Source organism: Rhinolophus hipposideros (genome assembly GCF_964194185.1).
Source record: "Rhinolophus hipposideros genome assembly, chromosome: 9".
NCBI lineage: Eukaryota > Metazoa > Chordata > Mammalia > Chiroptera > Rhinolophidae > Rhinolophus > Rhinolophus hipposideros.
In genome coordinates this window covers 51,813,569-51,830,033 of record NC_138055.1, presented here as the reverse complement: position 1 = coordinate 51,830,033, position 16,465 = coordinate 51,813,569, and the positions used below count along the sequence as shown (strand labels likewise).

Below are 16,465 nucleotides of genomic sequence, written 5' to 3'. Positions count from 1 at the left end.
CCACACGTGAGAAAGTGCATACAATATAAATGCACAGCTTAATGAAAAATTACAGAACAAGCATCTGTATAAGGACCATCATGACACGGAAAACACCACTTCCATCAGCGCCAAAGCACCCACATGAGTCTTCCAGGCCAGCCTTCTCTTTCCCTCCATACACTATCTTGACTTTTTAATGTTAATTGCTGATTTCTTTTTCTTTATCTTTTTATCCCTCATGAAATTTTTGAATTTTATACAAATGGAATTGTACTGTATATACTTTTGTACATTGCTTCTTTCTCTCAACATTATCTTAAGAGTCTTCTGTGCTGCTGTGCCTAGGTGCAGTTCATTCATTACTGTTGCTGTATATTTAAATGTATGAACACACAACAATTTATTCATCCAATCTACTGCTGATGGACACTCATTCTTGTACATATCCTGGTGCATACGTGTGTAAGTTTTGGTCACGTACAGATCTAGAAATGGACACGCTGGATTAGTGGGTAAACCTATCTTCAACTTTACTGGATAATGACAAACTGTTCTTTATCTGTCATGACAATACCACATGGTCTTAATTACTATAATCATATACCTAAAAAAAAAAAAAATCTCATGATGAAAACAAGTTTTACTAAACTGTTTCTGTTAAAAATAATTTTTAAATTGCAGTAATATGAAATAGGACATGTTCAGTATAGAAAATCTGGAAAATATAGGTAAATAAATATAAGATGGAACCACTAATAACATCTTGGTATATATTTTCCTGGTTTTTTTAAAAAAGTATATATTATACATAAATTCATAAGCAACACTTTAAAAAAGGTATCATTTTATACTACTTGTGAGAGGCTGTGCAGTGTCTTAGTTAAGAATGTGGGCTCTGAAGCCAGTTTGGGTTCAAATGAAAGAGCTAATTCCTAGTCCTATTACTTATTAACCCTATGACTGAAGCAAGTTATTTTACATCTCTGTGCCCATTTCTTCAACCTTTAAATGAACTATGAAATATAACGAACCCAGAACAAGGTCATCAGTAAGTACTCAATTATTATTATTAAAGTTTTAGGTCCTATTTTTTTCTCTTTATACATTAGGTATATTTTTTGAGTCATCAGATATTCTTCTGTAACATTGTTTTGAATGGCTAAATAGTATTTCATCATGTTTATATGCCATAATTTATTTAGTCAATTGTCTATTGTTGGACATTAGGGTTATAACATCAAAATGAATATCCCTTTGACTAAAGTCAGGTTAAATTCACAAGGCCATTTCTTACAACATTCTTCTTTTTCACCCATGGTACAGCAGCAAACTATAAACTTCAGTAAAAACAATTTTCTGGGCATGAGTTACATGGTGACTAAGCTTTCTGGTAGTCTGGCCTAATCCGAGGTAAAATGTTACTATATTCAGAAGAATAAATGAACTACATACATGTCCTTTAGTCATCCACATACTTCTCTAATCAAGAAGCAAATTTAAACTTATGCTCACTAACAAATACGTCTGGAGTGCGGATTTCACAGGGCAGTAACTTGAACTGTAGCCAAGCTTGCAAGTGGAATGGAAAGTAAGCTGGATTGACATCTTCTTACTGAAATGAAAGGACCCTAATGATTCCATGGGCTTGAAGAGAAGCCCACTTCATGTAGAGATGGAGCAAGGAAGTCCCAAAATTTGTTACCACACAGCAGTGGTTCTTAAGGTTTTTAATAACTTTTCACTAAAATGCACAGCATATTCCTTTCATGAAGTTTCATAATTGCATAAATTCTCAAAGATGTGTGTGTGTGTGTGTGTGTGTGTGTGTGTGTGTGTGTGTAAAATATATCAGAATCTAAGGGTGGGCCAGGGCAGAAGGGGGCACTTTGGGAAGTCCCCTGAGAGAGTCCAATAGGCCATGCAGACATCCCCCTGCTGGTGAGAAACTGTTATATGCCATGGTCATGGTCACAGAACTTTTAGCCTCTGACTCAACCATTAAAACCAACAGATCTCAGCAGGCTTCCACAGAATTTATAACTTAAAAAATATAATATTCTGGTGAACCATCATTAGAAAGGAGTAGTTAAATGCACTCTTGAATAATTTTCAATTTGCTTTTTGTGTGTTAGCAATAAATCATTTAAGTATTTACCAAAAATAACTCTGGTTTTTAAAATGTTGACCTAAAGTCACTTTCTTCCTGGCAGAAATCAAAGAATTAAAAGTCAAACCGGGTAAAAAAGTGACATGACATAATGCATTCTATACATCTGTAGATCTACGGAATTGCATTGTTGGCGCCACTGTTCCTATCAGAACTGAATAAAGATGATTTGATTGTAACACAAGAAGAGACAGTATTAATAACACTGCAGGAAGTTTCATTTCAACCTTGAAGTGATTGCACAATTTATCCTCATGTCAAAACAGAGAGAAAGCAGTAACTCCTGCAAAATTAGCAACGGAAAATTTCTGATGAGAGAAAGTGATCAAGAGCGCCTACGATCACCCACAGTATTCAGCTGATTCGATACACAACCGAACTTTTCATACCTTTGCATTTAACAGCATGAAGAGTACATGGTCAGGAGTTGCCTGGGCTCGCCACTGTAAAATCTCCGCCAGAAATTGGTGCTAAAGTCAAAACGCAGAAAAAAGAATCAGGGTGAGCACATCCACCATCTGCTACAAGTGTAAGTTCTGTCCTTGACTCACTAATAAAAACCAACACTTAAAGAACACTTACCTTCCTTACTAAATCATTCTCTTCAATTTGCCCGATATCCCTTCCTGCAGCTTGTGCTATGCGTTTTCCAGCAACCAGATTCCCAACCAACACAGAAGCAGGGCCTACACCTGTAAGTAAGGGCAAAAATCAACTCTTTGGAGGTGGTAATTCAAGCTACATGCCCTAAAGCATTGCCAGACTGACACAAACTGGTTCAAACTGATTAGACTACTCTTCTAAGCACTGGAAACACAGGAGAAAACAAAACAAACAGCTTGAATTCTAGTAGGGAAAGGCAACCAGTAAGTACATATACAAATAAATAAAAAAACAGAATAGGATCACAGGTGAGGTGGGGGTTGTGGGGTGGAGAGGAATAGGCGGGTTCCTGCAGCTTGGGTATAGGAACATTTTCACTCTGAGGAGGTGACAGTTGGTTCCTATGATAAATAATTTCATCTGCTCCAATTACAATACAACTCTAAAAGTGGGCTTACTAGTAATGAATATCTAGGCTGGAAAGAAATCTGCCCTCTACGATGATTGAGTGAGTTCATCAGGAACATCCGAAGTGCTTTATTAAAAGTGAATAATGACATCCAAATTGTGGGACATTCTATAAGACAACTTTTCTGGACTTTTGAAAAACATCCATCTTGGGGCCGGCCCGGTGGCTCAGGGGGTTAGAGCTCCGTGCTCCTAACTCCGAAGGCTGCCGGTTCGATTCCCACATGGGAATCGTGGGCTCTCAACCACAAGATTGCCAGTTTGATTGCTCGAGTCCCGCAAGGGATGGTGGGCTGTGCCCCCTGCAACTAGCAACGGCAACTGGACCTGGAGCTGAGTTGCGCCCTCCACAACTAAGACTGAAAGGACAACAACTTGAAGTTGAATGGCACCCTCCACAACTAAGATTGAAAGGACAACAACTTGACTTGGAAAAAAATCCTGGAAATACAAACTGTTCCCCAATAAAGTCCTGTTCCCCTTCCCCAATAAAAAAAAATCTTTGAAAAAAAAACCACACACACACACTTGGAAGAAAAAAAAGAAAAACATCCATCTTAAACGTCTTTAAGATAAAACAAGGCTGGGAGCTTCTAAATTAAAGGACATGACAGCCAAATGCAATGTATGACCATGACTAGATACTGCATTTTTTCGAAACCAGCTATAATAAACAAGTGGAAAAATTTGAATATAGACTGTGTATTATTAGATGAAAGCATTATATTAAAGTTAAATTTCTTAATAGGATAATGGCATTATGGTAGATTAGGAAAATTTTAGGAGACTGTTTTTGTTCTTTGGAGATATATTGCTGAAACACTTAGGGATGAAGTGTCACGATGTCTGTAATTTACTTTCAAAGAGTTCAGTAAAAAAATGTTAACAATTGGTGAATTTTGGGGAAGGTATGTGGGTGGGTGTTCATTATACTATTCTTTTAACTTTTCCATAGGTTTGACACTTCAAAGTAAAAAGAGAAGTTCTCCTCTCTCAAGAAAAAAAGTGGTAGCATACTGTATGCTTTTCTTCGTGATCATTTAAGGATTTAAGACTCTACCGAGCCAGACTAAGAACATGGCTAAACGATAACAAAATTTATCACCAGCTGAGTTTTTAATAATACTGATGCTATGCTTAGATAAATATTAAATATATTTTATTGCCCAAATCTGTTGACCCTGAATATATTGAAATGGCTGGGGGGAAAAAAATCACTTAAATCACAGAATCACTTTTAAATATTTGGGGAAGCTGGGTAACAGGTACAAGGAAATTCCTTGTAATATTTGGCAACTTTTTTTGTGTGAAATTATTTCAAAATAAAACATTACAATTTTTTTAATCAAATAAAAAATTTAAAAAGGGTAAAGTACTCCAACACCCTGACTGCTGAATACTTAGTTTACAAAAGGCCTACTGCAATTTTAAGTATAATATGCAAAATTCCTTCCTAAGACACTATGTGATTTATGGATACAGCATGCTGGAGACAGGTTTTTATGTAGGCAGGGACTCTGTGTATTTGACTGTGTAAATTGTCCAATCCTGGATTCACACTGCAAAGTAAATAAAAGTGTGACATTTTAGAAAGTTTAAAACAACACAAATAATTCAGCAGCAATTTCTTTAGGTCCTTCTGTGTGTATTTCTTGAGTCTACAGGTCACAGAGAGCGAAAAATAACTGAAAGCAATAATATCTAGGAGGCTAATTACTGACACTTTGCTGTACCTGTAAATATGCCTTTTCATTTTCCCCACAAAACTGTAAATATCTACGGCAAAGACTGCTAGTCATCAACGGCAATATCTATTCTCCCTTTCTTCCTTAAAAGCACCCAGTTTTTAGGTGGGCAAATGCCTGGAATAAGTATGGGGTAAAACTATATAAGATGAAGAAATATATGTGATTTCTAGAAAATATGTTTAAAGGGGGAGGGTATTCCCTTCTTTGCTTTTTTCTCCCACCTGCCAGCTGGAATGCAAGAATGGTGGCTGGAGTCAGGGAGCCTAAGTGGGCCCTGAGGCAGGATGGCTGCGGCAGCCTATTCTTTTTTACAATCCTCCCTTTCCGCTCTGTCCCTGCCCTACTGTCCTTGCTGTAGGACGGAGGACACCTCTCTGCCCCACTGACTTTGGGCATGGTCTGATTGTTTGGGATAATGAACTGCTAGAAGACAAGACACAAACAGCAGTTTTAAATGTGCTCGTAGGGTTTGGTTTGCCTCCTTGCTTTTGCCATCTGCCTTGAGAAAAATACGGCCCAGAGAGCTGCTGGTCGCATGACGTGGAACAGTTCTGAACCCAACCTACACTGGAGTCAAGCCACGCTCAGCAGATCCACATCCCGTGAGTGAAAAATAAATGCTGCTTATTTTAAGCCACTGAGTGTTAGGGTGATTTGGTATGCAGCTTATCTGTAACAACAATAGACTGATACAATGCCAGAGCAAAAAGATGGGAAGCGGGGGCCATAATGACGAGGAGCTGCCATCCTAGTGCTGGGTTGCCTGGCTCTGCATGAAGTTGCTATTAAGTTTTTCTGAAACTTGCAGCCCAAACCAGTCCTAACACATTCCCATTCTTCACACAACAGCTCCAACAGGCATCTCAATGACATTTTTGTCACTGGGCTGTCTTAACACTGTTTCATCTTCCTTTCCCCTTTTGTTTTTTTTAAATCTCACTCCTACCCATCTCTACTTTCTGTATTCTTAAACCCCACCCTGTCATGCTATCCCCACATCATCTCCACCTCGTCTCCGCCATGATTTTCAAACTGCTTTGGTCTGACCCACATGTATCCGACTAAGACCTAAGCAGGTAATCAAAATAGACAGCAAAAATATAGAGTCCAAACCTAATGCTTTCAGCACACAGGTGGATGTTACGCTTATGTGGGCTTAGGAATTAATCTTGTATACAGGTTTTATCATTTAATAAAATTGGTTGAAATTTGGCTAGCAAAGGAATGTTTTTAAGCATCTACTATGTGTCTAAGTAGCATCATTTAAGCATCTACTATGACATGAAAGTTTTGTTACATCTTAGATTAAATGCTATTTAAAATAGGATTTTACTCATATTACAATGAATGTAGGACTTCAGTGTTAATAGGATTTGAGATGGAGAAGAGTTGCATTTTATACAACTGGCAGATACTTAGGCAGGTAATATGAAGATACTCCTTTTTACATATTTCTTGATTGGTAATGTATAGATTTCTTGATGTTAACTGCCCCTTTCGAATATTAACCTCCATAAACTCTTCTATCCAGTAGTAGAAACTGATAAATATCACATATACTTTAGTCCTATACACACTGTTACTAAGATAAGGTTGGTTGGTGAGCTGACAATAACATCTAGATGAATAACTGTGATAAGATCTTAGCCACCAGACCACTGAAATAATAACTACTGCAGGGCAGAGTTATTAAAATACAGGGACTCCTAGATAGTCAGAGGCTTACCTATGTTTTATTATTATACAAGTTTACCTTTCAGCCAAAGCTGTCTTACAGAATATAAAGGCCATGCTTCCCTTTTCCTTCCTAACCTTCCCACTTTTATCTTTTCTTCCTACCACATTTGGAGGCTCATGTGCTGATGTATTTGTACACTGTGTGTGTGGTTATGAGTGTGTGTGTAATGGCAGCAGGATCTATAAAGTCCAGATATGGCAAAAGAGTGAAATTCACTGTTTTATTTCTCTTTTCCATATGGCAATTCACACACTCTTACTTGCATCTCGAATTCGTAGGAATATGGCAAATGCCAAACATGCTATTCATCTGTGTTTACAATCCAGGAAATTTCTAAATTAAGTCTCTTGCCCCTCAGAGGTGTTCCGGGCCCAAATCAGACCCCCAAAGCTACAAAGGAATGAGGGATGACTCTAGGTAAGAGAGTCCCAACAGAAAGGCAGTATAACTTAGTAATTCAGAGTGTGGAGGTGAGAGTCACACTAATTGTGACAATTAGTGTGACTCTCACCACAGCCACTAACTAGCTATATGACATTGGGCACAATTCTTAACTTTTCTGAACTTCACTTTTCACAGCTGGGGGCAAAGCTTTAGGATCACATTTGAAAATATAAAACTTAGCTAATATGTGGATTTTAGTAAGCACTGAATAAATACCAGCCACTCTTGTTATTAGAACCTTCCCTGTAGGACTTGCTTTATTCTACTTCCACAGTGGGATTCTGATCATCTTGACTTCACACCTTATATCCAGGGGAAATAAAGGAGCACTACTAAGAAGAATTACTCAGAAAAGGAAGCCAATAGTAAACTCAGAGAAACCTATTCTGCGGGGTCTCAGTCCTCCCTGCTTTTGGTCAGCTGCTAACTATTCTCATGTTACTAATCTTTGTAACGTCTAATTCTAGAAAAAGAAATCATGCTGAAAGAACTCAGCTTCTTGAAATTACGATTTTAATATTATGTCTTGGAGGCCAGCATATTACCTGGTTGCTTTTGCCGGGGTTTTGGCAAATTGGTCACACAGGTATGTGGACACATGAGGATATTGCACGGATGTAGAGATCCCTCCAGAAAGAGTTGTTTTGTCTGAGATATATGGATCCCTCCTAGTGGAGTTTTTGGCAATGTATTGGCAGGCACCAGAGCAAGACAATAAACTCCAACTTGATGAATGCTATCGATTGCCTAGAAAAATACAAAGAAAAATATTCAGTGAGATTAATTTAATACATTTGACACCCTCCTAACATAATCCATTACTCTATTCTAGGGTTTTTCTTTCTCCATCCATTCTAGGTCTAGAATCTGGTAGATTATTAAGATCTTATACATCTAAAGGTACCTAATCCTTTTAGTGATGGCAGAGGTCAACAGAAGAAGGGTTAAGATATGATCTAAACGGAAGAGGTGGACACTGATTTGCAAGCCTCAATATATTCTCTCTTGAGTGATAATGTCACACACCTAGAAATTTGTTTTGGTTCTTTTAATATTTTAGCTGTCCAAAATAGCTCAATTAAATAGAGGCAAAGAAAGTTTATGCTGAACATAACAGAAGCTCTGTAAGTAGGCCCCTGAGTAAGTGGCTCACTAGTTTAGCAGGACTCCCCTCTGCAAAGCATCTGGGCGAAGCCCACCACACACGAGGTACTGGCAGTCACCAGCTCCCTCGGTGCACCTGCCACACACGTGTGCTTGCGTGCAGCAGCGGTGCTCACTTCTACACTTTTTATGCCAGTTGTTCTTGTTATTCTATTCACATAATTTAATTAACTACTAAATCAACTGATAAAATATCAGTGCAGGATGACAGAAAGAGTTATGCTTTGGAAAGACTCATTAAAGATGAGTGCCTAAAAATCTTCTGCCGATAGGTAGACAAGTTAATTCTAAAAGGTAAGGATTATGCATTACAGTCCCTTTTCAAATATTCATGTTCTAGCCTAACTGAAAGAAAATAAAACCAGAAACCAAAGACAATGCATTTGGATGTAGTTTATGGAAATAATTTGAATTGGAACTCAAATCGTACCCATAGTCATACTACTCTACATGAAATAAACGCACATTTATATGTTTTGTGTGAAAATGTAATACTTGATGAATTTCTCATTTTTATGATTTTCTGCATCAATCACCTTTTAAAACTGACCAACCAAACTTACCAGTTCCAAACATACCAGCTGAGAAGGCGCTACTGCATTAACCAGTATTAACTGCAAAGGTGATACAGCCTTAGAAGGGTACACCAACAGCCATAAAGACAAACAAGACCTTTTATTGAAACAAGGTAAAAGGTCAAAGGAATAAACTTGAAAATCAATATTTCTCAGACTCTACTACTAATCTACAGAGACAACTGGGGAATCGCAAGTCTGGCAGTTCCTAAGTCTCTGGCATCTGAGAATACACAGAAAGTTAGCAAATGTGGCCTGGATTCCCCACTGAAAATACACTGCCTGGTAAGTGATCTCTTGACCACCTTCCTTAGAAGGTGCTGAGTTAGATATTTAATTTATTATACAGAGACCTGGAATTAAACAACCTCTGGGCTCTACCTACTAGAACGTATGATGGCCTTTCTGTTCTACTATGGATCCACGTGCCCCAAGCTGAGAAGAGACAGGGAAAACAGTGCCCTCGTATTTCATGCTCAAATCAGACCTCCAGTGACTTTGATAAGAATTTGGAGTAGTAAGTTAGCACATCATGTAATTCCTATAGTTACTTTTTAGGGAAAAGTAACAAACGTCTTGGGGAATTTCAGTTTCCTATAATAGGAAGAAATGTGTAATTCACCACAAGATTCAACCATTATGTTCCAAAGTTCATTCTGAATGAAATAAGCAGTTTATTTGTTTGAAAATATGAACAGTATAAAAAATATTTTTTGAAGGTCTGATTCTTAGCCATCTATCAGAGATCAGCCCAGTCTCACCTTCTTTATAGTCTTTTCTGTCTAGTCTACCTTCAGTAGATTCTCTTTCTTTTCTCTGATTTTCCACTACAAATAGCCTATGCTATACCAGCTAATAATTCAGAATCACAGATCCTGAGGATAGAAAGAAATCTTAAAAGTCATCTAGCCTTAAAACTCATCTGATGCTTGCATCATTTCCACAACATTACTACTAACTGGCAGTTAATAAATCCAATGTCCCAAGCAGTCAAGTTAGACGTTGGGAACACTCCCAATAACAGAGAAGTTGCTTTGGCAAGGACAGCCCATGCTTTCTTTGGCCCTCTATTTACCAGCAAACATTTACTGAGCCTACTGTGATGGTGTGCTGGCATAGGTAACGGGTGCTGGGGACTGAGCAGGGACAAAAGAGATAAAGTCTTGGCCTTCATGGGGCTTATTTTACAGTGGATGTAGAAAACAATAAATATAAACATACTTAGATGGTGATAAATACTAAGTAGAAAAATAAAGAAGAGTGAGGGGAGAGAGAGTGAAAGGGAATGTTATTTAAGATAGAGTGGGCCCTTCTAAACTCTTTACTGCAGATTATCTTTATGATTATTATTTTTGCTATTAATAATAATCACCATCATCATTTACTGAATACAGGCAGTAAATATTTCAACTAATTATCTAATTACTGTCAATTAATCCTTCTAATAGCTCTGTAAATTAGATGATTTTGTGCCCACCTTACAGGTTAGGAAACAAGCTCATGGAGGTGATGTAAGCTGCATAGGCACATGCGTGGATGGGACTGGAGCTGGGAATCAGAGTGCGATTCTAAATGAAGCCGAAGCTCTTCTCATTATTCTAGCCTGCCCCCTCTAGGAACACGTCCCTCATGCTGAGCCCAAATCTTTCTTTTGGCTCAGGTCCCTAATGGTTTATTTCCCTAGATCTTTAACTCCACAGCAAAGCCCCTTCAACGCAAGAACAGCAGCCTGTATTTTCTCGGATCCCTTGCACTCTAAGCACCGCTTATACCATGTGGGAAGACTGTAGCTGTTAATAAGTAAACTGATAACTGTCAAAAATGTGTCCCACACATGGACAGTTAAAACTTTCCCATGAGTTTTAACACTCAGGCACAAAAAAGTGAAAGAATTTGCTGAGACAAATCAATTTAATTGTTTTTGGCAACCTGAGCAGAAAAATACTATGTGGTCCAGAAGGAGAAATGGTGTTAATTACCTGCGTTTGCTAATAGTAGCCAGGATATTTAAATAGTGATTGGCAAAAATAAAAATAAAAATAGGGTGACATAAGTAGTCCATCAAAGAAAGTGCGTAAGCAGTGGCTGCAGCCACCTGTCAGAAGGCCAGCCCGCCCGACACGTCCGGGGTTCTCACCTGCAGGACACGGCTCATCCACTGGAAACTGTCTTCCTCAGAAGCGTCAGGTCTTTGTTCCGCAACCACCACAATGCGCTCATCATAAAATACAGACACAGAAAACACAGCAATTCTAAGAGAGACAGATCAAACGCATCAGGACTGCCTTCACAACCAGTCCTATTTTCTTTGCTCAGTTGGAATACAGAGAAAAGACATCCCCACCACACTACCCAGGAATGAGTCGTTTAGAAAAGAAAACGTCACAATCATTACTATCAAAACAAGGACTCAAGAGACATGTAGTAAGCACCACTGTCGTGAAGGTTGGGACACAGTGATAAATAAGACACGGGCTCTGTCTTAGTGGAGTCTGCGCGCCAGAGAGACAGAACACACAACTGTAATGTCACGGTGTAATATACACCGGGAGAAAGGACAGCAGGCGCGGGGCGTGGTGTGCGGCGTGCTATGAAGGCAGGGTGCTTGGGGAGTGCCTCCCTGAGGAGGGGACACTGGAGCAGAGACCTGGATGAAGTGAGGACGCGAGCCACGCGGAGATCTGGAAGAAGAGGTTTCCAGGCAGAAGGAACGGAAAGCGAAAAGGTTCTGAGGTAGGAACGAGCTTGGCAGGTTTGAGGAACAGCAAGAAGGCCAGTGTGCCTGGAGCAGAGTGGTGAAGCAGAGAGTGGTGGGGAGAGGTCAGAGCCAGGCCAGGGCGGTCACGGTCACGGAGGACCTGGTAGGCCAAGGGGGTGGGCGGGGTTCTGAGTGAGGTCTCCGCTCAAACGTCCCCTGACTAGTGAGGCATTCCCACACCACCCCGTCCACACTGGCCAGCACGCCCCCACCCCCATGTGTTTTTTTCTGCATAGCTCTTATCACCATCTCACATGTTACCTATTTCCCTACGTGGTTACTGTCTGTTTCTCCCAATGAGAATGTAAGCTTCACGAGGCCTGTTTTGTTCACTGCCACACCCTGAGCCTCTAGAACAGTGGCACACAGTTGGCACCCAATAGGTATTTGTTGAATGAATGAATGAATGCATGAAATAATGGGAAGTGATTGAATATGGCAGCATGCCTGACCACCTCCCTCCCTCCTTTTCTTCGTCCCACACATATTTATTGAATACCTACTGTGTGCCAGGCACTGTGCTGAGTGCTGTGAAGACAGCTGTGACCAAAGACAGAAGGTCTAGTGCCCCTTACACCTCATAGGAAGCCACACCATTGTAAACAACTATACACTTCAGGAACTGGTTCTCTATTGGTTTAATTTTTCTTCTTCAAAAAACAAAGGGACATCAAGGTTGCTTTAGTGACATATATCCATGATTGTAAATTACTGAATAGGATGTCAAATACCCTTTCTTGAATCAATAAGCAAAGAAAAAAGGAGATCTAATTGACTTTATCCATGGAATTTGAAATGAGCACTTATGTACTGTGTCAATTTGTAGATTAAAATGATATAATAATTTAGTAAGAGACGAGTAAGAGAAACAATTTTTTAGGTATAAAACTCTTGCAGAGTAGCATCTCTCTCCATAAGACTAAATGAGACGACTTCCATATTAAACGAATGTAGGAAGCTCAACATTATAGAATATGGAATCAGTCCTTAGGACTCAACAAACAGCAATAATTAAAAACTGAAATAGAGAATATGGTTATGTCTTATTCCCCTCAATTACAGCCAAAGAACCCAACATTTTAAGACAGATATTCAAAGCCTGGTGTCTGCTATGCTTAACCAAAATAACCTAATCACTTGGAAAGGGAATCTACAGAACACAATTCAAATCACACTATAAAGATATATTTAGAGTCCACTGAAAATTCTAACATTTGAACTTTGTACTACTCACCTTCCTCTATAAACAGTCTTTATTGATTCAACAGCCAATCCAGTAGCAACAATGTCATCAGCATTATGCCTTCGACCACTAACCATCAGTAACCCGTCCATTTTTCCAATCACAAACACCAAACTGCCCTGAAAGGTAACAATGATTTACATAATTTAAAGAGTAAAACAGACATTTTACTTCCTGCCTTGAAATAAACCTCATCAAAAATATATGGAAAAAAACCATACTTTTTGAATTCTAAGAAAGTATTTCACATCTCAACATCTCAGAAATTGGTGGAAAAATAAGTGACATCTTACAATTAATGGGGTCTTACAGTATATAAGAGAATCCATTCATATTTATTCTTAGGAAGGAATTTTATAAGAAAGCAACTAGGATGGCACACAAGCACAGTTTATTTTCCCAGCCATGATTATGCATTAGTTCATCTTCTGTATTTATTCATGGGATGGATGCAGAGAAAAATGTTATTTAATACTGGAATCAGGAAGAGATTAAAACAGTTTTAACGTGAGAATGGCTATTTCAGGTTTATAAGGGTAATGTTGTTTCTATCTGGCAAGATCAGAAATAGGCTAACAAAGAAAAGTCAAAGGAACACTGTAGAAGCCTCTCCTTTCCAGTAAGATAACAGCTGCAGGAAAGTCTGCTGTCAATGCCCTAAAAGCATCACTGTATAAATAACTGTATTATTTATTATTTAATGTAATTATTACTAATAATTCTCCCAGACCCATTTACAATAAAATAACTTTTCCATTCATTACAGAATTCCAAAATTTCTTAGACCATTTACATTTAGTCATTATCTAGTAGTCATCTCCATGTGAATGTCTCTCATTGATGTACAATCAGTGCCACCCACTGACTACGCTATGGAAGTAACACACAACCTCTAATCTCAAGAAGCCACTGGCCCATCACAGAAGACAGAAGAGAACGAGCCATTTCCTACACAGTCTGAAAAGTGCTATGGTAGAAGTAAATAAAGAGAATGAGACAGTCACTGCTAATCTCCCACATCCGTTTCTCTGTTTCTTTCACACATAAAATTTTTAGCTGGGCATGGCTGACCAAAATAAAGACTGCACTTCAGCCTCCCTTACAGCTACATGCAGCCATGTGACTAGTTCAGAACAATGAGATATAAGTGGAAGTGTTGCTCAGCAACTTCAGGGACTCTTCCTTAAGAGACAGTAGGACTGTGCCCTTTCTTCTTTCCTGATTCCTGGAATGGAGAGGTGACGGCTAGGGCTCCATCTTGGACGTCAACAGTGAAGTGGTAAGCTAAAAGGAGCTGAGTCTTTGAGAATTTCTTGGTGTTGAGTGAAGAAGTCAAGACAGTGTAGACTTCTTTCTAGGAGAGTGAATCTCTTAGAGATATGCCCCCACCCCACTGCTCCCCATAAATGGTGGTGAAGGAATAAAATAAAATTAGGCCTTTTCTTATATAACTCAAGCTGTTAAGAGAAGAAAGAAAGAGTAAGGAGGTAATTAGAGATGGCAGGAGGTATATGGGCTTAACTATGATAATGAATGCCTATTACTTATAAAATAAAATTCAAACTTCCCATTATTCCATGCAAGGCCCTTTATGATCTGGCTCTCTGCCTTCTTTGTTGGCTCATGAAGCTAGCTGTGAGTTCTTTGAGAACAGGTTTTGTATCTTAATTCTCTCTATAAAACCAGTGACTGTAAATATTATTTGCTAGAAAACAAATTGTTTTCCTTCGAAGAATTTACTATTACACAAGTTGGAGTGCTGATAATTTACATGAAAATGCTTTGTACACTATTTATTATGGTTTCCCTTTGCTACTGAAGGTGACTTTTTCAGCACTCTTCTAACTTATTGAAACATATTAATCAAATTAAAGAAAGACAGTGAGAATAAGTGAAAAGAGTTTTGAAAATAAAAAATAAGGTATCAATTTGAAGGAGTCAAATGAAGTTAGGTAATGAAAGCAATCAACAATTAATGCATATATAATTCTTACAGGAACTGCTCTACATAAGTTAAGAGGCCCTAAACACTCTTGGATTAATTAGAATTTTGTTCTGCTCTGTGAATTAAAGTCCAAATGTTTGGATCAGATGAACCAAAACAAACATGAAAGCATCACTTACCGGCCCTACAAACCCCAGCAATCCTGACCGGATGAATGGCACATCCCCAACAGGAGAGCCTGCAGAATTCACTGGAATCACCTAAAAGACAGAAGGAAGAAAGTGAAAATCTGAGCCTTTTCTTTAAAAATGTATTTGATTTTAGATATCTTTTAAAAAATGATATACAACGAGTAATACTTACTTGTTGAAAAACTAAAATTATATAAATAGTGAATACAGGAATCCTATCCATTTATTTGTTTGTTCATTTGTTTTGTTTTGTGTTTAGAAATCCTACTCCTTTAAGAGATAACAAATATTTATAATTTATTGTTTATCTCTCTGGACTTTTTTACGATGATATATTAACATGTTAAGATTTTTTTTTTTGAGAAAGGGATCGTAGTATATATACTGCTTTGCAACTTGCCTTTTCATAGAATCTATCTTGGATAGCTTTACAAGCTGGTACTAGACTCTCTAGCTCCCTTTGTACAATAGTTCTGTACCATAAAAATAGCATGGAGGACAGGATAGCATAGAGTCAAACGTAAGTTCAATTGCTGGCTCTGCTGCTTACTAGTATGTGGACCTTGGGCAAGTTCCTGGACTTCTCTAAATCTCTGTTTCTTTGGCCATGAAATGAAACTCCCACTGCCTCTCCCAGGCTTAGGGTAAGGATTAAGGGAATGTAAAACAGATTTGCAGACATAAGCACAGTGCCTGGCCCAGAATCAGTATTCAGGAAACTATTAGAATTAATAACTATTATAAAGTAGCCAGTATTCTTGGCTGTGTAGGTCATTCTAATTTTCCACTATTACAAACAGTGCTTTACTGAATACTCCTGTACATATTTTTGGGCATTTGTATAAGGTATGAGTCTTTTCAATTTTAACAGGCTACTCTACAAAACTATTATATCAATTACACTCCCCCAAATACCGTATCAGAATGTGTCTTCCTATACTCTGACTCATACTATGTATTATCAATTTTTTCCAAACTTTGCCAATCTGGTAGGCAAAAAAAATATCCACTGATACTTGAATCGCATTTTTTTATTAGAAATGTGAATGAATTTTGTTTGTGTATTGGCCATTTGTATATCTTTCATAAACAGCCTGTTCATGTCTCCTGTTTATTTGTTCTATTTGATTGGGTTTTTTTTTCCCCTTTAATTTTTAAGATTTCTTTTTTCTCTATACCGGGAAAAAAATAACAATAGCTAACGTTTATTAAATGCTTATTGTGTGCCAGCTACAAGACCAGCTGCTTTATAGTTAATCCTCAAGACAAGCCTATGAAACAAGATTATTACTTCCATTTTACAGATGAGAAAGTGAGGCACAGAAAGTTTCATTTGCTTCAAATTAAATAGCGATTTACTATTCCAAATAGTAAGTTTGGAATGGAAAATTAGCTCTTTGCTCTTACATGTGGTGTGGAAGTGTTTCTCACCAGTGGCT

General features: G+C 38.2%; 1 protein-coding gene across 5 annotated transcripts in view; it reads right to left on the bottom strand.

Annotated features, from left to right (window-relative positions):
- The window catches only part of DIP2B (disco interacting protein 2 homolog B), a 194,053-nt gene that overhangs the window by 23,328 nt on the left and 154,260 nt on the right, over positions 1 to 16,465 (bottom strand). For all 5 annotated transcript variants that reach the window (XM_081058481.1, XM_081058483.1, XM_081058485.1 and 2 more), the window contains 6 exons: positions 15,015 to 15,095; positions 12,882 to 13,009; positions 11,027 to 11,141; positions 7,696 to 7,897; positions 2,732 to 2,841; positions 2,539 to 2,619 (listed from right to left, as the gene is read on the bottom strand). In XM_081058481.1, the coding sequence (XP_080914607.1) occupies positions 2,539 to 2,619; positions 2,732 to 2,841; positions 7,696 to 7,897; positions 11,027 to 11,141; positions 12,882 to 13,009; positions 15,015 to 15,095 (717 nt within the window). The remainder of the gene's footprint in view (positions 1 to 2,538; positions 2,620 to 2,731; positions 2,842 to 7,695; positions 7,898 to 11,026; positions 11,142 to 12,881; positions 13,010 to 15,014; positions 15,096 to 16,465) is intronic.